Source organism: Dermacentor andersoni, chromosome 3, assembly GCF_023375885.2.
Source record: "Dermacentor andersoni chromosome 3, qqDerAnde1_hic_scaffold, whole genome shotgun sequence".
NCBI lineage: Eukaryota > Metazoa > Arthropoda > Arachnida > Ixodida > Ixodidae > Dermacentor > Dermacentor andersoni.
This window is the reverse complement of record NC_092816.1, coordinates 77,295,643-77,319,249: the sequence shown is the minus strand read 5'-3', so window position 1 is coordinate 77,319,249 and position 23,607 is coordinate 77,295,643. Positions and strand designations below refer to the sequence as shown.

The window sequence follows — 23,607 nt, the reverse complement described above, 5'->3', positions numbered from 1 at the left end:
CATCTGAGACCTCACGAAACACGCCGCGATTCACCGCGCGAAGTTCCACACGGTTCATTCACCACATCACACACCACACAGAGTCAGGAGTGCCATATATTAAATCGCTGCAGCGCCAAAGGGAACTGAAAATTCATTTCCTTCGACAGAGTTTCTCAACTGGGCTCGTTCACTCGCCAATTACGAACTACATGGACCTATAGGTCTACGCATAACGTAAACAACATCGATGGTAGCGAGTGCTGATTATCCAGATTGAGGAGTTCGGAAGCATGTTTCCATTCGTTTCGAGCAGAACAAAATACACATACACCAAGCACAAACGTTGCGGCAATCGCGATTCGGTTGAATGTTTTAGCAGACGATCGCACTGACACCGGTGGTGGTGGTGGTGGTGAAAAACCTTTATTGATGAGAAAGCCAAAAGTAAAAACAAATTAAAAAGCAGCGTGTGGGCGGTCTTCAGGCTGCCCGTTGTGGCGTCCAGGCCATGCGTAGTCGCGACGTCCTCCGCCCAACTCACCAGCCGAAGTTGGAGATCCGGCTCGGTGCTGGCCAAAGCAGCCTCCCACTGCTGCGGACTGGTTAGGCGCCAAGAGGCAGGGGGCAAGTGTGCCGGGCAGGAGAATAGGAAGTGAGCGTAATCGGCGCGGGAGCCGTCACATAAGCGGCAAGCTGGCGAGTGCGTCCCAGGGTAGAGGAGGGCAAGACCTTCCGGAGTAAGATAGGTATGGGCCTGAAGGTGACGCCACAAGTGTTGGTGATGCTGAGAAAGGGATTGATGCGGAGGGGGTAAGGTGAGACGAGAGAGACGATAGTGCAACATGATATCGCGGTACGTGAGGAGCGCGTCGCACGTATCCATTGCCGGCGGGGGCGGGCTTGCTCGCTCAGTCGAATCTCGAGCGATGGGTTTGGCCGCCTCGTTACCAGGATGAGGCTGTTGACTTTGCCTTCCCGGGTACGAGAAAGGTAGAGATGCGGAACAGAATAAATGAAGCGGTTGAGAACAAAGGCCTGTACCAGGCGGCGGAGGTCGTGTTCGCGCATGCCGTGGTGAAGGCTTGCAATGTGGCGTATGAGACGGACAGTGTGGTGTACAGTGTTTGTGAGTCGAGTGATGAGGGTGGTGTGCTTGCCATTGCACTGAAGAAAGAGTCCGAGGATGCGGAGGGTAGAGACGAGAGGAAGGGGTGTGCGCCGTCAAGGTAGACGGTGAGTGGAGAAGGCGACAGGGGGGGTGGACATCTGCCTAGGTCGAAGGAGCAAAAGCTCCGATTTGGTTGGGGAGCAGCTCAACCCGATAGCCCGGGCGTGAGTCGCCACCGCGTCCACATCTGCCTGTAGAGTGGTGTACATGCCGCTAGGATTGCCGGTGGTCACCCAGAGGATGATGTCATCGGCGTAGAAGGCATGATACACAGGGAGAGAGAGAGAAGTGGTTCTTGTGGGAAGGAGGAAAGGCTAGCACTATTTTCTGCAACCCATGCGGGAGCACGGCTCAGCGCCAGCAGGGTGGCGAGATGGGATTAAAATAGAGAGAGTGTAGGAGGGAGAAAGGTAGAAGGGGCCGAGGTGGTGCGGAGTGTGAGTAGCGCCGCACGAACCTCGCACACGGAGACGTCCGCCTCAAGATCAGGGTTTGGGGAGCCGGAGTAGGGGGGAAGCGGAGTAGGGAGGTTGGTGCAGAGGTAGTGGTCCCGGGGGGCCGCCAAGAAGTCAGTATCGGTGAGTGGGGAGGAATGTTAGGAGATGGGAGGTATCCTTGCGCTGGGAAGCTTTGGTGTGAGTAGGATCAAGCAGCACCCTGAGAAGCGACCACGTGTCGCGGAGGCGCAGGTTGCCTGCCATGCGGTCGCACGTCTGGCCCCACTGCTGTCTAAGGAGAGGGGCGCAGTGCTCCTCCATGTCCAACGCGAGTCAGGCCAAACGGAGGCTCAAGCGGCGATTGTATTTCTGAGCCTGCCACCGGCGGAGCCCAGTGGGCTGGTTGGATTTGTCGTTCGAAGTCGGTTCAGATACACGTCGCACTGCCACAACCCATGGTCGTCGGTCGTCTCGTTGTCGGCGTATACTATCACAAAACTGCCTTTCAGGAACACTGTCACGCGCGTCGTGCGTCGAAAGAACTCGGACGATCGTTGGTGTTGGCATCTTCGCGTCGGCGGCTATCATAGGCATAGCAGCCTCCGATTGGTTGAAGCCGGCGACGCATCGCAACCTGCGATTGATGCACGCCGGCGAAACGTCGCCACGCGTCGCCGAACTTCTTGCATCGGCAGTCTACAAAATCTCTGCTCCTCGCCACGCTTCGCCCTGTTCCCGACCGACGCTTTTGACGCATTTGCGCGTGCCCAAGCTTGCCGACGCGTGCCAGTGGTTGAGCAATTAGGTGCCCGTTCCTGCAGCGAGCGCGGCCGTTGTCCCTCGTTAGTGCACGGTGAAGGATGAAAGCGAGCACGGAGCACAGCGGAAGATGAAAGACGGCGATAGCCAAAAGAGCGCTAAGAGGAAAGCGCAGGAGGAGGCTTTGGCGAAAACCTGAGACGCGTAGTGCCGCGCAAGACGGGCTTGGCGGCGGCTATGACTACGAGCTGGCGCGAAAGTAGCGCGCGTCGTCTCTACGGAAACAAAGCGCTGTCAATCGCGCTCAAGCGTCACCCGAACGCTGCCTCTCGCAATCTCCCGATTAGCGAAGCAGTCGCGCCATGTTTCGCTCGTTTGAAACGTGCAGCACGAGACAGATTTTCCGTGCCAGCCAATATACTGCGTAATTAAAACAGGTGTGCAGACGTGCTCAAATTATTTCATCGTTGGGTAAGCATAGAAATGCTTGCGCATTAAAAACCTTTATTCATGATGGATTAGGAGACTTTTAGTGAAATAGGTCGCTATTTTTGTGCACACTTTGTCTAGCCGAATTTGCGATTGCAGCCTACCTCGCGGTACTGAGGTTCACGCATGCTATGCTACAAAACGCGGGAGATGCTCCAGGTTATGTTGCAGATCGTCGAATGCAGATATGTCTTCCTTACCATCAAAATTCATGGTCCGTTTACCGGCCCTTCGGCGCTGTTGCCTTCGTTGACATTTGCGTCCTTTCCACCCAGAAGGTTTTGAAGGTGTTGTCGTTCGTCGGTTGCTATAACATCGTAACATCAACTGCGACGTATTCGTCAGCCACCGCACCTATTGGTGTGTTATAACAAGCAACATACAAACTTCCCGCGCCAGGACAGAAGATATGACCTCATCTTCACGTGTCTTCCCTCTAAACCGCTGGTATGTCTTTTGGAAGCTCTTTATTTAGGTCAAAAGCGTGGCAGTTTGGGCGAGTTGGTATGTCATGACTGTTTTAGGCTTGTAGCGCAGCTCGGAAGAGCAAAAAAGGAAGGAGGTAGGGACCCCTACCTCCTTCCTTTTTTGCTCTTCCGAGCTGCGCTACAAGCCTAAAAAAAAAAAAAAATCTTTATTTAGCTCAACATACATTGGAGGCCGCAGCTGTTCTGTTTGTATGAGTATCGAATGCCAGATACACTCACTCCAGAGATTCATGAAGCATTACAGCAGAACCCTAACATTCGCTGGCATGAGAATGCTCGTGCAGCGTCGCTAGTGCTCCTAGCGCTATCGTAGGGGCGAGATTGCGAATCTCTGTTTCCGAGCGTTCACTCTGCCTCCTACGTCATTGAGTGTGCGATGTTTCCGTTTGTGCCTCCACCTTACCGTGCTCATGACCGCTGACGAAAGCACGATGCTGGATCATCACGAGAGCATAATCAAATGTTCTGAAATCGAGATGCTTGACCGACGAGTGGCCTTTGTGGAGTGCATAGGATATGGCGTTCGCTCTGAAGCAACAAATGCGCCGTCGGGGCGCCTAAAGTTCATCGTTGTACAGGCTCATTTGTTGTGGCCTTCGTTGTAGAGACGTTTAAAGTACATATAAAATATGAGAAATCGGTTACGACTTAATCACAACAATTGTATGAAGGTCATTTCATTGTAGCAACGTTCAGTTCAGGGCAATTTGACTCTATCGTTTGTTGCGAATTGCTACGGAAAATTCCCACTGCTGCTTCCCGCGCCAGGACAGAAGATATGACCTCATCTTCACGTGTCTTCCCTCTAAACCGCTGTTATGTTATTTGGAAGCTCTTTATTTAGCTCAACATACGGAGCGTTTGGAGGCGGCAGCTGTTCTGTTTGTGTGAGTATCGAATACCAGATACACTCACTAGAGCCTGCGCAGCCTGAGAGAGGGAGGTGGCCACCTCTGCAGTTGTAAACAGATAAATAAATGACGGAAATTACGGAATCAGAGTGTAGACGAGCTGTATATAAAAATACTGAAAGATATCTATAGCGGCTCCACAGCCACCGTAGTCCTCCATAAAGAAAGCAACAAAATCCTAATAAAGAAAGGCGTCAGGCAGGGAGATACGATCTTCCCAGTGCTATTCACAGCGTGTTTACAGGAGGTATTCAGAGACCTGGATTAGGAAGAATTGAGGATAAGAGTTAATGGAGAATACCTTTGTAACTTGCGATTCGCTGATGATATTGCCTTGCTTAGTAACTCAGGGGACCAATTGTAATGCATGCTCACTGACCTGGAGAGGGAAAGCAGAAGGGTGGTTCTAAAAATTAATCTGCAGAAAACTGAAGCAATGTTTAACCGTCTCCAATTGCAGTTTACGATAGGTAGCGAGGCACTGGAAGTGGTAAGGGAATACATTTACTTAGGGCAGGTAGTGACGGCGGATCCGGATCATGAGACGGAAATAATCAGAAGAATAAGAATGGGCTGGGGTGCGTTTCGCAGGCATTCTCAGATCACGAACAGCAGGTTGCCATTATCCCTCAAGAGAAAAGTGTATAACAGCTGTCATACCAATACTCACGTTCGGGGCAGAAACCTGGAAGCTTGCGAAATGGTTCTACTCAAATTGAAGACGACACAACGAGCTATGGAAAGAAGAATGATGAGTGTAACGTTAAGGGATAAGAAAAGAGGAGATTGGGTGAGGGAACAAACTCGAGTTAATGACATCTTAGTTTAAATCAAGAAAAAAAAAAAAGAAATAGCACGTTAAAGAACCCCAGGTGGTCGAAATTTCCGGAGTCCTCCACTACGGCGTGCCTCATAATCACCAAGTGGTTTTGGCTCCTAAAGCCCCATAATTTATTTAAAAAAAAGAAATGGGCAGGGGCAGGACATGTAATAAGGAGGGAAGATAACCGGTGGTCATTAAGGGTTATTGAGTGGATTCCAAGGGAAAGGAAGTGTAGCAGGGGGCGGCAGAAAGTTAGGTGGGCGGATGAGATTAAGAAGTCTGCAGGGACAACATGGCCACAATTAGTACATAACCGGGGTAGTTTGAGAAGTATGGGAGAGGCCTTTGCCATACAGGGGACGTAACCAGGCTGATGATGAGAATGATGAAATCAATGACACTCGCAGTGACAGGACATAGCAGCTGTTCTCTGTGAATCACCGACGCTTACGTAACACATGAGAGATACCACAGTCCACAGCAGGTGGCGCCACTTAGAATTTTCAATGACTTCATTTTCTTTCTTACGAAAGTCCTGTTTCCGTGACAGATGACAAATTCTTTATTATATAAGCTTTATTTTTCAGCCTAGCTCAACTTAATATTTTCCGTTAGTGCCCATTTAAGTAAAACAGCCACCTGCAAGTTTTTCATGGATTTTCTGATACTTGTGCACGTTTTTGTGTGCATAAGTACTTTCGTGCGTTAGCGCATTTTTCATCTGCGCAATGGTGGATTGGTATGTCGTGTAGGGGATAAAACGAAACATTTGTCTTTTATTTGCGTGACAGTGTAATGCTACGTCTGAAAATGTTGCTAGATCATATATTGCAAGTGCTATCAGTGAAAACAGACTGTGTAACGTACGCAGCACCTGTTCCCCAACGTTGGTTTTAATGTCGCAGTTAATTTATAGCTACCATCGATTTTTCTGTCTTCCGGAAGTGCATGAAAATAAGCGGAATTTGTGAATAGAAAACAAATAAATAGTTAGAAACCACCAATTGATAATGTTACACGGATGACATGAATGCAGCTAAGGCATAGCAGGGTTAGGCTCGGGAGCTTGATGCATGTTAAGACCTCTCACCAAGCGCCATCAGAAATTTGGTATAGTTCTAAAGCACCGTCTACGAAATTTTCTACAGTAGTTAAGTAGTCTTAAAAGAGCTTTGGGTAAAAGCCCAAACTAAAGCAGATGACATTTTAGAGCCCGTCATTATGTGATGAGGTACCGTGCCGCACTAGCCCAGTGCCTATGGCGTTGCGCTGGTGAGCTCAAGGTCGCCGGTTCAATCCCCACTGTGGCGGCCGCATTTCCTTGGTGGTGAAATGTAAAAACGATCGTGTACTTAATTTAGGAGCACATGAAAGAAACCCTGGTGGTCAAAATTTATGTGCAGTCTCCTCCTATGGCGTGTCTAGTAATCATCTAGTGCTTCTGACACTTAGCACTTTAGAATTTAATTGTTCTTTAAATTAGAAATCCCTCGTATATTGGCTTTACCTTGAGTTCCTGTAATCGGGAGCTGCACATAGAGAGTGCTTTGTTTTTTGCTAAACCAAATTTTTAAAAAAGCCGCTGTGGAAGAGAGCACAATCCGTATCCTTGTTCTAGATGACTTGATAAGGCGGCCATTACTTCTGCGAGAAAACGAAACGATTATTTGAATAACCAACTTAATTACGTTAATTAATTATTCATTACTTATTTAGCGGTAGATATGTTAATATATGAATTGTAGCTAGTGAGCGCGCAAGGCGTATCTTTTGGAATGAATTTTCTGGACTTTTTGTGTTTCAAGATAAAATTTTTCAGGGTTCTCGCCGAAATGCATTTGTGTCCCAGTTACTTTCGTGCTTCCATGCATAAACATGCGTTTCCTTCAGAAAAGTAACTGGAACGCCAATGCGTTTTGTAGGAAACTTTCAAAATTAGTGTCTCTAAACTAGCTGATACAGTCGTGAGAATTCGTTCCAAGAAAATAGACCTTGCGAACTCACTGCGTATAATTCATAGATTGAAATATGGGCTGTAACGTAATTAAAACAAAACGTAATTAACGGGATTGCGTCAATTATTCAATTAAGTATTCTGATTGCTCGTAGATATATTGGCCGCCTCATCTAGTAATTTAAACCAAGATTTAGAACTGCGCCATCTGCCACAGGCAAGATTTAAAGATGTGGTGCAAATTAAAAAAAAACCTTACATGTATTTTTCAGATTGTTAACCAAATGGGAACTGTTCAAAATGTTGCCCGTGATGGTAATGTCAGGGTCAGCTTTCAATCAAGCTACAGATGGACGGTCAATCCAGCGGCACTTGTCAAGGTATGACTTTTGTGTTTTTTCCCTCATAGCCGCATTCATTCCAGAACAAAAACGTGAGAATTAGGTTGAAAAAAAGTGCAAATAAGAAAAGGTCGCCGGTAACGGGAGCTAGAAGCATTTCATGCTTTACATGTCCTTTATATGTGTCTAATATTTGTTTACCATTTGTTATAAACATACACGCTAATATGTTTGAAAAGGCCCGGCAGGCTGTGTCAGGGACTCAGCCGCAGGCCCTGTATGGGCACTAAGGTTCCGAAATGATGTAACGAAATGCAGAAGCTACAATTATTCACGCATTAGAAAGCTTACGTACCTAGCTTCTGGAACAGCTAGGGTGTCTTACGATGTGTGTTTGCAATCTGTCGGCTCCCTACTTGTCGTGGGCTCATTCGTATTGCAGAGGGTGTTTGGGCACCAAGGTCAAAAAAGACCCCCCCCCTCCCCTTTTTGGGGGCATCCGAGAGTGCATAGCCTGCGCTGGAGCCCGCTACACTCGTAGATGGTTGGGGTTGCTAAGCTTACACTCCCTATGGAGATGGACACCTTCCACCGTGGTAAAAGGCGTTGGATACCCCTTTGTCATGCTGCGCGAGTTTCCTCACGCCATTTTCGGTCCAACCTGTACAAAGCTAGGGAGGGGGGGGGGGGCGTGGCCATGAAAGCGAGAAAATTTTGCGACAAGTTGCACACTTTTGGCTGTTATAATTCCCGATGAGCACCGGTATCAGTTGGATCAATGATACTTGCTATGGTATAGTGAGATAATGGCACGTCTCTGAAGTAACCGTCCTTTTACTTCAAATGAAGTATTTTTAAGTACTACTTAAAAGCTTCGTAGAAGCACCCGGCATAGTGTGGATAAATGCATAAGGGGGATCCCACGACGCAAGTGGGAGTTGTGCAAATTGTCTGTTGGTTAGAAACAAGACAAAATATGTAGGGATAATTTCTTTCCGTACGTGAGTTACATGCTACAATTAAAATCATAGTTGCCGATAGCAAGCACACGAGAAGTGCTTTGCAGATATTGGGGGAAGGTGCGGGGGTAGCAGTCGCTTCCAGCCACAGAACTGTGCAATGGTGGTGGGAACTTAAACCCGTTCCAAACATTTTGGAACGAGCGCCGACACTGCTGCTTTACGCACGCACTTTGACACAAGTGGGCAGAGAAGACGATGCAACGAATACAATCAGATTCATCGACATTGACTCTGTGTTAAAAGCAAGGAATCATGGGGAGTCTATGGAGAGGCTGAGATATTGTGACATAAGTGCAAAGCTAAATATGACGGCCGTATACTGATGACACTGTTATAAATTTAATTTGGGTATATCTTCAGTGCCAACCATTGCGTGATGACAAGCATTATTTTCAGGTGCCAGTTTTTGCTCCGGGAGATGTGGTCACAGTCATTGACGAGGAGCCAAGAGTAAGAAGCCTGCAGGAGGGCCATGGTGGCTTTGTTGGGCCCATGGTGACGGTAAGAAGCATGTGTCCGGGAGCAAGGTTCTCTTTAAAATGCTGACAATTAATTATACTGCGGCTAAGAAAGAACGCACTGTGGCAGTGATCTAATTTTGTGTGTTGCGTGAACTTTCCTCTTAATTTGCATATATAAGATGGAATGATTGTAGACAGCGTTACAGCGCTTGTTTGTCATGTGTAATATGTTCTTGACATCATGCCTATTAACAACCTATTCATCATGACACAAAAACGCAATGTTAATGAGTCCAGTATGAACACATCGAGACTGCCTTGTACGCATTATTAAGTTGTGGTAACATATAGAACCTGTGCTTGTGGTAAATCATTATGGGTAACAAACAAAACCTTTATTTGACCTAAAATAAATACTTTGAGCTTGTATTAGTCTGACATGCTTACTACAATATCTTCCTTCCTTTGCAGTGCCTGGGAAAGAAGGGAATTGTTGTAAAGGTCTTCCATTCCCACGATGTTGTGGTATTAATTGGTGAAACTGCTTGGACATATAATCCTCTCTGCTTGAATTTACTCACAAGGCAGACTGAGAGCGATTTCAGTTGAGTAAAAAAGTTTGCTCACACGTTCCCAAAGAAGTTACTAATTTTGGATGTGTCTGGAGCAATGGATATTGATCTTTAGAAGTTCAACATTTGTAGCCCATTGTGTCAAGGTTACTAATATGTGCAGCAAGCTCTGTCTTGTTTATTTACTGTAAATTGAGCTTTTCTGCTTTTATATACAGGTACGCCTGAAAGGCCAACTGCAACAACAATTCTCTTGGGCTAAACTTCATGTAATTGAGTGCTGTATACCTCTGTCACTGAAACAAGCTTCGCAAAGCTGTAGGGGTGGTAATTGTATAGTTCTATAACACCTCATTTTGTAATTGTAGAAGTGGAAGAGTGTATAAAACAGTACAAGTATGCTTACATGTGACGCATCCTGTCACACGACCCTACAATAAGAAATTTTCACGAGTCTGGCAACAGTTAAAATGATGCATACGCAAGTTTGCAGAACGTATTCTGATGCTTGTAAGCGGACCACCTTAACACCTTTTACTTGTTCCTTTAATTTTGCTGGCATTCTTCCAGACACAACAGAATTGAAAACCTGTACAAAACTTTCTTTCGTCTCAAATAGCACATCTTTTGAAGGAATTTAATAATTAATTTTTAAAATTCTGGGGTGTTACGTGCCAAAACCATGGTATGATTATGATGCACACCGTAGTTCTGCACGCCGGAATAATTTGTTACACGTGGAGTTCTTTAGCGTATCCCCAACGCAAGATACACGAGTGTATAGTTTCTCACTATAACACCTAGAGAGAAATCTGGCGCCACCGTCCATGGGAGTTTCTTAAAGGGCACCACGCCGTCATGGGAATGACGGTATATGTGTCTGCGACGCTCGTGCCAATACCAGCCTCGAGCAGAGGCTTCGTCTAGACGTAGACGAAGCTAGACGAGCAGAGGCTTCGTCTAGAATGTAGATATGGCTACAGAAATAACGCGTTCTTAAAATAAAATCTTCACAAAATGTTTCCATTCACGCATATTACATCTTTACTCACCTACAATGTATGACGAAGCGAAGAAAAACAAGCACAGACGACAAACTGTTTCAAAGCGAGCGCGAGTCTTGTCGTCTGTCCTCCAACTTTATCGGCCCACTTATACTTCTTACGTATCATATAACTGTACATGCAATAGCAAGATCTTACAGGTCAACAAAACATGCTTTTGTGTAATAATACAGCTAAAGCAGCTTTTGACGCGCCCTTTAGGAAAAAATTAATCATTGTGACAGACGGAACGATGCTTGCCAGGCGCGTCTTCAAGGTGTCGTGACTCTCTGCGAACGATGCCAATCCAAAGTCACAATATACCTGCATTCCCATGCAAACCACAGCACAGCAGCGCCAGATTTCCCTCTAGCTAATATAGTGAGAAACTCTATGCACGAGTGTTTTTGCATCTCGCCCCCATCGAAATGCGGCTGCCGCGACCGGGATTCGATCCTGCAACCTCAGGCTTAGCAGCGCAATACCAAAGCCCCTACGCCACTAGGGCAGGTGCAAAATAAGTAAACAAAGCGGCAAGGATAACTTACAAATTAAGTATGTAATAATGGATGACTGATACCAAAATATGGTCGGTTAGATCCACACTGCTGGCAAGAACTTTAGAAAGGTTTGTCCATGTTCGTACATAATTGTATTGAGAGACGACAACATACTCTTGGTCCTTGAGTAGCTCATTTTGCGTAGTCATAAATGTTGAGTGTTCCATTTCTGTCCAGCTTCTGTTTGAGGCTGGGCTTCAGCTGAATGGATTCTTCCGGCCACGTCATTTTAGGCTCAAGACTGAGAGAATCTGCGAGTGGCAGTGACATTACCGAGGAAATCATTCGGCAGGTCTTAGGAATGATGTTGAGCTCCTCACAGGAAGCAACTGTGCTTAACAGTCTCACCAGGGTAAGCCCAATATGTCTCCTTTTTAGCTAGGCTGAGTAAGGCCTAGGATATATTTAGTTATGGAAGGTTTTGGTTTGGTATCTTATATAGCCTATGCTTTAGATAGATATTTTAGGTAACCCATGCAGTAAAATTGATGCATGAACAAGATCGTCACATTTTGGTTGTCTAAATGTTGGTGGTTATTCATAACAGCAGTGATAAATTGTAAATCACTTGCAAGGTGAAGCAGAGGTGTACCTCGGCATATCGCGTTTTTCTAAAAATTTCTTAATTACTGGTAAAATTATACTTGTCATTGAGTTTTATTTGCTCCAAAATCAAGGCGAAATTCGGCCGAGAAGTTAGTGCTAAATCAATCTGAATCAGTCGCGGTGGCTCTCGAAACAGCACATTTATGCGCTGGCCATACTATCTGCAAATAACATCTCTAGAAATGAAAGACGTTCAGGTGAGCCAGGAGTAAAAATGCGGGATCTCATGCCGTCGTACAAGGTAAACGGTGACATGGGATAAGTTCTCGTTATACTTTTGAACTAACCTGCTAGAAAAACATGTTGGCGCTAGAGAGTTGGTCACAACATATTCTGACCGTTCTTCCTTGCGAAGCAACCGAAATAATTGCCAGGCTAACGAGAGACGACGCAGTTGACTATCAGAAAACAAAAGCTGCGTTGCGAAGGAAATATCGGCTCTCAGCGGAGGCTTTCCGTCGTCTTTTTCGTGAGGCAGCTAGAACACCGCGCGAATCTTTTCAAGATTTCACTTACACGCTGAAAGCCAATTTAAATGAGTGGCTAATAGGGGAAGACGCGTTCGGTTGTCACGACAAGGTCGTCGAGTTTGTCTGCTTAGAGGAGTTCTGTGGACCCTTAAGCGAAGAGATGCGCCTCTGTAACGTGCTGCAGTGCTAGCAAATGAACTCGCGGCACGTCACGAATCCGAGAAAACGTGGGTCAAGCCATTCACTAAATTCAGTAAAGAGGAAAGCATACGCCCCTTTCACAACGAGAAAGCTGGAGGTGGGACCAAAGACGGGCTGACCGATAATTCAGGTCAGAATAACACCACATCGCAACACGAAAGAAAAAGAGAAAAAGCGTTTTAGGCTAGAAAAGCGATCGTCTGTTGCCGTTGCCAGGAGCCTGGACACCTGGCGATCGACTGAAGGAAGCCTAGAACTGTATTTTTCTTATCTGAAAGATGGGTATGACAACTTGGACCTCTTAGGAACCTACCTTCGCGACCTAGTATTGAATGGAATGCCGCGTAACGTTCTTAGGGAGTCAGCTGCTCCAATGGACACTGTCCATCCTGCGTTTGTGAAACCTGAGGATTTCACCGGGAAATATGCGTGGATCCGGCAGGTAGTCGAGAAGAATAGTGAATGCCTGCCCATAGCCAGCGTAAAGATTGAAGGGCCGTTTGGACTATTGCCGACTGAAGCAGCAGTACCGCCAAATCTGTCGAATCGCTATCCCTGCTTATCTTCACATCATTCGGAAATGATGTTGAAGAAAACGAGCCTGAGTTTCGGCGATCCTACAGTCCAAGCTCTCACGCGTTCCAAGTCTCGAGAGATCGTGGCAGAGATAACACACGACACCGAAGCCAAAAATATGCCACATGACAGTGGCATTCAAGAAGCACAGCCCTAGCTAGCGAAATCAATGAAAAAGGCGCTAGCTAGGAGACATCCGGGTCAGTAGGAATACCGCAGCAAGGGCTAGCAGAGGAATTAGAGACTAATTTGGCACTGACACATTCGGAAAGCTTTTCAGACTTACTGAAGGTGGTTAAAGAAAACGCGACGGAAGAAGGGAGCGATTACGTCGCGAATGTAGAAATAAGGACAATCCCTGACGACGTTCCTTGCGGAGACGAGACCAGTTTAAACTGTCCCAAAAGGTTCAAGGAGGCGCTGAAAAACTCTCTCGTACCTCCGCACTTGGGCGACTTTCTAGAATCGTCAAAAGGAGAGCAGAATGCCAGTGGGGTCCAGCAAGGCAGGAACCTATCGCACAGGAACTTCAGAGGCGTATTAGGCGACCGCATGGTATGGCAAAAATTTGTTAAACAGCGGAAAGTCAAGCGACCGAAGTATTCTGCTCATCAAAAAATAGAGAAAACCGCCACACTTCAGCCCTTAAAGCAAGCGAACAGGCCATCACACAGAACTACAAAGGGCTCGTTGTGGCGGATGAGAAAACGAAGGCGTCACACAACAACAAATCGGAACGTTTCTCCGCGAGTAGAGGTGCGGCTGAAAGGTTCAGCGGGGTGCAGATATACGTGTGCGAACAGAACCGCACTGAGGTCTGATTTTCTCTTTTGTTAGGTTTCAGGAATCCCAGACGATGGCTACAGGTACGATTCTGATAAGGTTATGTGAAGAACGTGTGAACTTGGCAGTTCTCGATCGGCGGAACGAAGCAAGAAGCATGGGGTCCATCGGTCTCTTCGAGGTGCTCGGATACTGCAGCCCTTTTGAGACCACCTGTGGCGGCGGAAGGGTTGTTATGTGTGAGAGGCGTTCAGGCGGGCTTCCCCACGTCGACATGATTGCCCTCTTCTCCGAATCGACGACGCACATTTCCCCGAGCTGACACAAAAGCGTGCAAAGGAAATCAAAAGGCAAGAAGGCGCCCTCCACCCCGTTCTCCGAGCTGACACAAGAGGATGCAAGGCAAACCAGAAGGCAAGAAGGCGCCCTCCCGCTCTCCACAAACTGACACAAAAGGGTGGATGGAGAAAAGCACTTTTACTCCAGAGGCCCCGGAAGAAGACGGCAGCGATGACAGGACCGCCAGTGGTTACTTAAGGCCGTGCTGGCCTTCATGTTGAATGAGACCGCTCGAGACTCAGATGAGAGTCACATCCGTGTACAAGTGAAGTCAATACAATCTTTTCTATTCTTTTTCATCATTACTATGCCCTGCTTCGTGGTCGTTTCCTGATTTTTGCGTTGAAGGGCCACTTCACCCGGTCGAGATTATATCAGCGTTGACGAGAACGTTACAGCGGATCCCCCGCACTTGTGGAAATTGGTGTTCGGCCCAGCTTTCGTAGATGATTACGCCAATGTGCGTGCAAACATGATTGTTAGATGCATATGCGGAGCCGTATAAAGGCGACACAGAGGAACCTCGTATTCAGCACGCACCGTAGACGTGTCTGTTGGGCTTATGCACTGCACGACAGTATAGCACCACTCGAAAGGCACATTTTCACGTTCCGCACTGTCATAAATGCCAGTGCCCGCAATCGGCGATCTGAGTTCTACTGACTGAGACGGGTGAACCTTTGCGGGTGGCGTGATACGACTATAAGCGATGTAGCTAAAGAGGGGCGGCTCACACCTCTTCGAGACTGGTGTTGTGGTTGCTGTTTGCTTGCCAGACTGCGAGAAGCCGCACGCTTTCCCGTTCTGCTGTTCTTTTCGCCGCAAAAGAGAGGCGCGCCCACTACGGTAGTCGTTTCTTTTACACCTCGATGTCCGCGACTCTAAGAGCATGTTTTGGTGGCATTTTGTCGACGGCTTCTGCTACCACATTACACTGTTTTATTTAAGGTTCATTTGCCATGTAATTGCCAAATGGCTGAGACTATACATTGTGCTATCACAAATAGGTACAGAGACGTGATGGAAATGACAACACATGTATATAAACGAGAAGAAAGGCGGTTAACCGAGGGGCCCCATTTTTTATGAGTCACATCATAAAAAGCCAACAAACACTGACACCAAGGACAAAATAGGGGAAATTACTTATGCATAATAAATGAAATAAAGAAACGATAAATTAATGGAAATGAAAGTGGGTGAAAAAACAACTTGCCCCAGTTAGGGAACGATCCCACAACCTTCGTATTTCGCGTGCGATGATCTAGTAATTGAGCTACGCGGCGCCGTTTTCCCCGCTGTTATGGTTGGCGTGTAACACCCCGGGCAAAAAGGATGCTCAACCACCATGCCTTCGCGAAACGGAGGTTGGATTCCTAGATTGTTATGTTTGTCTGGAGTGGTCGCCGGTCTGGCTGACGCCCCGCAGTGTTTACAGGCCCCTTTGTGTGTGTGCGTCAAAATCCTTTCCACGAACTGTCCAACTCCAGGGGAGAACGCTTTTCGCGAACGAACGTCGCCTAGAAGTAAAGTACAGCCGCCTACGACACCCGACCCGCGTGCCGCAGCCAGCGGAGGGAAGCACTTGCGAACGTCACCTGGGAGAAAGGCTCAGCCGCCTGTGATCTCCGACCCACGCATGGCCGCCAGTGGAGGGAAACACGTGCGAACGTTACCTGGGACAAAGATGAGCCGCCCATCCACAACCAGATGAGGTACCTGTCACGTGACGTTGACGTGAGCAAGATCCTGCCTACAATTTTAGTGGGCATATTTAAGGGGCCCCGCAATGTACTTTTAACCTAATTTTCTTCTTATCGTTCACCAAACTATTGAATAAACAGTGCAAGTTTCGCACTAGAAATTGTCTTGTCCTTGCCTGATCGCCATGGTATACCGGACGCCTGCAGCATGCAGACAACGCAACGATAGCCAAAAGTAACGCCAATCGAGCTTCGAGAACCAGGCGTCGCAACAGCTAGCTTGCAGCGGTGGGGTACGCTACCCTGGAGAGCGCAACAACTGGTTGGCAGCAACAGGATACGCTACCCTGAAGACCCCAACTTTGGACGACATTTAAGAGATCATCTCCTCTTCGTCCTGGTGACAACGTTAGGGAGGAAGGTGTCAGGATTCATGACTGCATGTGGTGAGTGCACGGGTTTTCTTCACTATGATATCACTTGGCTTTACGTAATTTTTAGGGAAGTACAGATCAGTGGTTTTTCTTTAACCGTTGACGGAAGTTTTGAGTACGTCGAGCTTGTTATAGAGTGAAGAGTTAGCAGCACTAAGGGTAGCCATGAACTTCAAGGCATTAAAAAAGCCGGAATTGTTTAGCTTGGCCAGAGAGTTGGGCCTCCAAATTGCCGAATCAAAGAGAAAGCCGGAAATCATTGAGGCGACTGAAGCGGTCGGGGCAGACGACGATGAACTGAAGGAATGCCTAGAGAGTATTGCGGAAAAGGAGGAAGAGCGCAAGTGCCTAGAAGAAAAGGAAGAGCGAAAGAGCCTAGAGGAAAAATAAGAGCGCGAGCGTGCAGCACGTGATGCTAAAGAAGAGCGCGACCGTGTTGCACGCGACGCACTCGAAATGAAGCGCCTAGAGATTGAGCTTCTGAAAGCTCAAAATACAGAAAGGCCTAGCACAGAGGCGCATGAAAGCAAGCGCCGAATGACAGACTTGATGGCACCTTTCGTAGTAGGAGGGGACATAGGTCTTTTTCTGGTGCAGTTTGAACACACGTGTGAGAATCCAAAATTCGCGAGAAACACGTGGCCGCAACGCTTGCATACGTTACTGCCACGTGAGGTAGCTGATATCATTGCCCGCATGGGGAAAGAAGCAGAGGACTTCGATAAAGTCAAAGCGAATCTGCTTAAGAAGTATAGATTATGAGCAGAATCATTCAGCCGAAAATTAGCGAGTTCGAGAAGACCAAAAGTGAGTCATACTTAGATTTCGCATACACGTTGGAGGTAAACTTGTAAGAATGGCTCAGAGAAGAGAGTGCACTCGGCGACGCCGAAAAGGCAATGTAGTGCGTTGCTTTAGAACAGTTCTACCGCTGGCTGAGGCAACACATCAAGTACTGGGTTCAGGATAGGCCAGGCGTAAACACTATCAAGAGAGCGGCCGATCTCGCTGAGGAGTACGTAGCTCGCCTTGCGTTCGAAGGCAACGAGGCTCCTAAAAAGGAGATGAATAAGCACAGACCCGGCAAGCCAGAGCGATGGTCAAAGTCGAGTCAGTATAAATTCATGGAAAGGTCAGGTTCGGTGAAATATAGTGACGAGAAATGCAAGGGAAATGAGGAGTCACCCGAATAGAGAGCAGAAAGGCAAAAGAAAAAAACTTTCGAGGCAAAGAAACCAGTAGTTTGCTACTTCTAGCAAACGGGGCATATCTCCGTAGGGTGCCAAAATCCCAAACAAGTGTTGGTGCCACTCACTAGTAACGAGGAAAATCTTATATTGCTATAACCGTACATTTGAGACCTCCTGGTAAATGGCAAACCGTGTCGGGTGCTTCGCGACTCGGCAGCCACAATGAACGTGGTGCAGCGGTCGTAAGTAGAGGATGGCCAGTTCACGGAAGAATGTGCTTGGATAAGGCAAGCCGTAGAGGCCTCCAGTGTTTGTCTCCCTGGGGCAAAGATTCGCATCGAAGGTCCTTTTAGAGTACTGGACACTGAAGCCGCCGTCTCGGCACATCTCCCGCCGCAGTATCCGTATTTGTTTTCTAACAAATCCGAGGATTTGCGGCGACGCAGGGGAATCGGGTTTAGTGAGGGAATAGCGCAAGACCTAACTCGTTCCAAGCCAAGGGAGCTCGAGGCAAAAGCAGTGTGTTAATGTCCAGTGGTGGAGGAGACAGGTTTGACGGAGAATTCGTGAACAAGCACCAAACAGGACAGCCCCAAAGGCGAAATTGCGGAAAGTAGACTAGCTAATGAAGAGGTCAGTAAAGCACCGGAGCCTGAAGTATCTCGAGACGCAGAATGCAGAAAAACGTTATTGAATGTAAGCCCTGCCACATTGATTGCTGAACACGAAAAAGATTCTACCCTGTGTAACCTAAGGCCAGACGCGAAAGGTGTGGCGAAACAGAAAGTAAAGTTCCTCAAGAGGGCAGGCATCCTCTATAAAAAGTAAACTAGTCGAAAGGGAGTGCAATTCGACCAACTCGTGGTGACGTATCCCTATCGTGAGTAGCTCCTGCACCTAGTCCAGGGGGATTTTAGGCAGGGCATTTGGGCATTCGGAAAACAAAGGACCGCTTACTGCAGGAGTTTTACTGGCATGGCTCCTTTCGGGATGTGGAAGCATTCGTGAGAAGCTGCGACACATGTCAACGCATAGGCAAACCCGGAGATAAGGCTAAAGCTCCAATGAAACTTATTCCCGTTATCACGGAACCGTTTCGCCGGCTTATAATAGACACAATGGGACCACTTCCTGCAACGCCGTCTGGCTATCAGCATATTCTCACTGTCTTATGCCCCGCAACGAAATTCCCAGAGGCGGTGCACCTCAAAGAACTAAGCTCGCTGGAGATCGTCAACGCGTTTTTGTCTATCTTCACGCGAGTGGGGTTTGTCGCCGAAATCCATTGAGATCAAGTATCCGTATTTACGAGCGCACTGACCTCGACGTTTCTGGAAATGTATGGTATTAAAATCATTCATAGCTCAGTGTACCACCCGCAGTCAAACGCGGTAGAGAAAGTCCACTCAGTCATGAAACGGCTTTTGCGAGCCCTTTGTTACGAGCACAAAGCCGATTGGGAGTTTTGCGTGCCTGCAGCAATTTTCGCGCTTCGAACTGCACCGCATGAGTCAACAGGTTTTTCAACTTCAGAGCTCGTTTACGGTCGCTGCCGTCGGTCTCCTCTTGCCATTGTTCAAGAAGCCTGGGAAAGCCGGGTGGACAACCCTTCCGTTGTGGCATATGTGCTAGAGCTGCTAGACCAACTGCACACTTCTCAAGAATTAGCAAGGCAGGAAAGGCATAAAGCACAAAGCAATGCTAAGCATTACTATGACCGGACGGCTCGAACACGACGCTTTGAATTTGAGGAAAAGGTAATTATCCTGAAACTCTCATTGAAAAACAAAGTACAGGTTCAATGGGAAGGTCCGGTTGACATAATTCAAAAATTGTCTGAAACAAACTACGTTATCACGGTATCGCAAAAACGAAGGATACCACACGTGTACCACAGAAATCTACTTAAACCCCACCGGCAGAGGGAGGCCATTGTAAACGTCTCTTAACTAACCTGAGGAGATGCCTGACGACTGTCCGGAATTAAGATCAATAACGGGGGCAAAATAAATTCAGAGATCATTGACAAGCTAGTAGATCAAGCGATGTTGAATCCCAATCAAAGGCCGAACTGAGGGAACTCGTGTTTGAATTTAAAGACAAATTTTCAGGTACACCTGGTAGGACCAATGCGATCGTTCACGATATCGAGTTAACTTCATCGGACCCAGTTCATTGGATAGCTTATGGCGTTTCACCTCTTCAACATCAAGTCATGGCCGCTGAAGTAAACAAGATGTTAGAGCTAGGTGTAATTGAGCCAGGAGAGAGTGATTATACCTCGCCTCTTGGCTCAGGTCCCAGGAAAGAAGTCGTGGCCGTGTATCGACTACCGCCTGCTCAACTTAATCACGAAGGACCAGACCTACCCAATACCACATAACGAGGAAAGGCCTGAGAAAGTGAGCAGTGCTAATTTCCTCTCTACGTTCGATTTTGTCAATTGGTACTGGCAGGTTCCGTTGACCGAGAGGGCAAGCAGGCTTGTGGCGTTTATTTCCCCGATGGGAACCTTTCGGCCAAAAGTCCTGAGCTTTGCATTGAAGAATGCTCCCTATTGTTTATCTAGCCTTATGGACCAGGTGCAACGGGGAATGGAGGACTTTGCACTTCCGTATCTCGATGGCAAGACCATATGCAACATCTGCGAACCGTGTTGTGTCGTCTACGAGAGGCCAACTTAACTGCCAAGGCTCCCAAATGCCAATTGGCGCGCGCCGAGGTAGCTTATCTAGGTCATGTAATAGGGCAAGGCCATCGTCGGCCTTCCGAGGTTAAACCGACCGCAATAGACAACTTCCCACTACCACGTCGGACATCAGGTCATTACATAGCTTGGCAGGTTATTGCCAAATATATATCCCGCGTTATTCCGAGATTGCAAGTTCTTTAACAGATGCTCTCAGGAAAACAGAACCGCAAACGGTAAAGTGGGATGACGAAAGAGAAAAGGCTTTTAGTATGCTGAAGAAAGCACTAACGAGCCAGCCAGTGTTGCACGCGCCCGACTACTCTAAGCCAGTCATTCTTCACGGTGATGCCAGCGACAGGGGTATGGGGATGGTGCTTTGCCAAAAGAGCGATGATGAAAACGAACACCCTGTACTGTACGCCAGTAGAAAGCTTTCAGTTCGTGAGGAAGCATACAGTGTATCAGAAAAAGAATGTGGCTGCGTAGCATGGGCGGTGCAGAAACTAGCTTGCTATATCGCTGGTTCAAGGTTCACCAGAGACTGACCACTGTCCCCTCACATGACTACAGTTCATATTTACGAAAAACGGCCGTATTTTGCGCTGGGGCTTGCCTCTTCAACAGTACACCTTCGATATTCGCTAAAAGAAGGGTAAACTTAACGGCAATGCCGACGGTCTGAGTGGTTGCCCCTAGAGTAGCGAAAGCCTCATGCTCACTGTAGTTTCCGTGGGATTTTTTACGTTTGTATTTTTGTTCGTACGTCTTTTTTATCGAAGAAATAAAACGAAGGACACCGACCAACATAGAAGTGCTAAAATATGAAAAAATCTAAAAGACGTTTCGGCTTCGCTACGGAAGCCTTGTTCACAATTGATTGTGAACAAGGCTTCCGTAGCGAAGCCGAAACGTCTTTTAGATTTTTTCATTTTTTAGCACTTCTATGTTGGTCGGTGTCCTTCGTTTTATTTCTTCAATGCTTCATCCCGACCAGACGGGCTTCCGTCGAACCCTCGATTTCGTCTTTTTTATTATCGCGAAGCTCTAGTTGATTGTTCTTTAATTTTAGTAACCACGTCTTAACGCTCTCAAGAAAGGCTGTTTTTGGTGTTCAGGGGGTGGGGGGGACGCGCAATAGGGATGAGAAAGCGGTAACGAGTTCCCCCTTTTTTTTGTAAAGCCTGGTGTATCTTGGTGGAGTGTGGCCTTGTGCTCGCTTACTTTGTGGTTGTGGGTCCGGCACTCTTCTGCAGTGATTGCTTGCCCAAACAGCAGACGAAAATTGCGAGACCGGTCTGCAAGTCCCGTTTCACAGGACCTGACCAGGGAGGAAAGATACAAGAGCGCCACTAGGACTGATGAACGACTCCCAGGAATCTACCAGCTACGAACCAAGGGTTCGTCACCCGGGAGGGAAATTCTACTGCTGAAACGCCGGTCCCTCGCCCAGTGGCTGCTGGCCCCTAGGCGTCGGTACCTTCCTTCCCCGCCGGAGAAGCTGTTACTTTCGGCGTGTAACACGCCGGGCAAAAGATGCTCAACCACCATGCCTCATCGAATTGGAGGGTGGATTCCTAATTTCTTATAGTTACCTCGAGTGGTCGCCGGTGTGTCGGACGCCCCGCAGTATTTACAGGCTCCATTGTGCGTGCGTGTGTGTGTGTGTGTGTGTGAAGACCCTTTCCACGAACTGTCCAACTCTAGCAGAGAACGCTTTCCACAAACCAACGTCGCCTAGAAGAAAAGATCAGCCGCCTACGAACCCCAATACGTGTTGCCGCCAGTGGAGGGAAGCACGTGCGAACTTCAAATTTGAAAGGGATGAGTCACCCATCCACAACCAGACGCAGTGCCTGTCACGTGACGTTGACGTGAGCAAGATCACGCCTACGATTTTAGTGGGCCTGTTTAAGGGGCCCTGCAATGTACTTCTTGACTTCATTCTCTCCTTATCCTTCACAAAACTATTGAATAAACAGTGCAAGTTTCGCACTAGAAATTGTCTCGTCCTTGCCTGATCGCCATGGTCTACCAGACGTCTGCCTGCTACCTGCCGACAACGCCACGCTATTCAAATGTAACGCCGGTCGAGCTTCGAGAACCAGGCGTCGCAACAACTGGTCGGCCGCAGTGGGGTACGCTACCCTGGAGAACGCAACACCATCCACTTTCTTGGGTATTTATGTTTGCTAGTAGAAACCTGGGAGTATTAGCTAGGACCACCACTCACAGACCTTGGCGGCGGATGTGGAAGATCCTTTCTGCCGTAGGTATCGCGAGAACGTGATCTTTTTGGGTGAAGGCAACCGGTCAATAAACCCACACATGCTACCTGAAGACATCAATGTTGCCCGATCCAGGACGCTCGTTATGTAATAAACGAGAAGAAAAGGGGTTAACCAAGGGGCGTGATTCAGGCCCATCGGTGCTCAATTGGTAGCGCATCGCACGCGAAACGCCAAGGTTGTGATACAGTTCCCCACCTGCGGCAAGTTGTTTGTGCACCAACTTTCATTTCCAATAATTTATCGTTTGTTTGTTTCGTTTATTAAGCACAAGTAATTTCCCCTATGATTTCCTTGGTATCAGTGTGTGTTGGATTTTTATGATATGACTAATAAAACATCGGTCCCCCCGGTTAAGCCCCTTTATTCTTGTTAATTACATAACGAGGGCCCTTAATGCGGCAACATTGATGCCTTCAGGTAGCATGTGTGGGCTTATTGACCGGTTGCCTTCACCCAAAAAGATAACGTTCTCGTGACGCCTTCGGCAAGAAACGATATTGCCCATCCGCCGCCAAGGTCTGTCAGTCGTGGTGCTGACTAACATCACAGGTTTCTACTAGCAAACACAATTACCCAAGAATGTGGTTGGGGAAACGGCGCCGCGGTATCTCAATTAGTAGAGCTTCGCACGCGAAATGCGAAGGTTGTAGGATCGTTCGGCACCTGCGGCAAGTTTTTTTTATCCAATTTCATTTTCATTAATTTATCGTTTCTTTATTTCATTTATTGAGCACAAGTAATTTCCCCTATGTTGTCCTTGGTGTCCGTGTTGGCTTGTTACGGTAAAACATGTGCATGTTAGACATTGTTTCAAGTTATACTGCGCTACACTGTATTGTGGTTGTTGTGTTTGTGTGTGTGTGTGTATGTGTGTTTGTGCGTCTACGTGCATGTGTGTGTTGCTGACTTAGGTCTTGTCTTGTCGGTGTGTATTTTTGCTAAAACACTGCTGCCTCAACCACATTTACTGTTAACTGCGTTTTTCGCCCAAACAGCCTAGTAGTAGTTGCAACATGGTGTATCACTTTGGTTGTAGAGACAGTATGTTATCAAAAAAGCATTTAGCTGCCCATGACTGTTTGCTTTATCAAACTATAGGACATACTGCATGATTGTCCAGTGTGATATTTCATGATAAATATAAATTCTGTTCTATTTTTGCTGAGATATATATTGCCATAAGAACCTGAAAATAAAGAAGCAGTGGGCAAGTTCCAGTTGGTATTTAGATAGCCTGGTTTTGAGCAGCTTATATAACTTGAAAATAAGGACGGTGCTTCTTGCTTACCTTTTCTTTATCTAACATATTGCTGTG

The 23,607-nt window shown here is 47.3% G+C and overlaps 1 protein-coding gene across 6 annotated transcripts in view; it reads left to right on the top strand.

Annotated features, from left to right (window-relative positions):
* The window catches only part of LOC126544652 (E3 ubiquitin-protein ligase MIB2-like), a 285,660-nt gene that overhangs the window by 210,602 nt on the left and 51,451 nt on the right, over positions 1-23,607 (top strand). For all 6 annotated transcript variants that reach the window (XM_072287224.1, XM_072287223.1, XM_072287226.1 and 3 more), the window contains exons 8-11: positions 7,284-7,391; positions 8,771-8,875; positions 9,307-9,439; positions 11,244-11,362. In XM_072287224.1, coding sequence (XP_072143325.1) covers positions 7,284-7,391; positions 8,771-8,875; positions 9,307-9,439; positions 11,244-11,362 — 465 coding nt within the window. The remainder of the gene's footprint in view (positions 1-7,283; positions 7,392-8,770; positions 8,876-9,306; positions 9,440-11,243; positions 11,363-23,607) is intronic.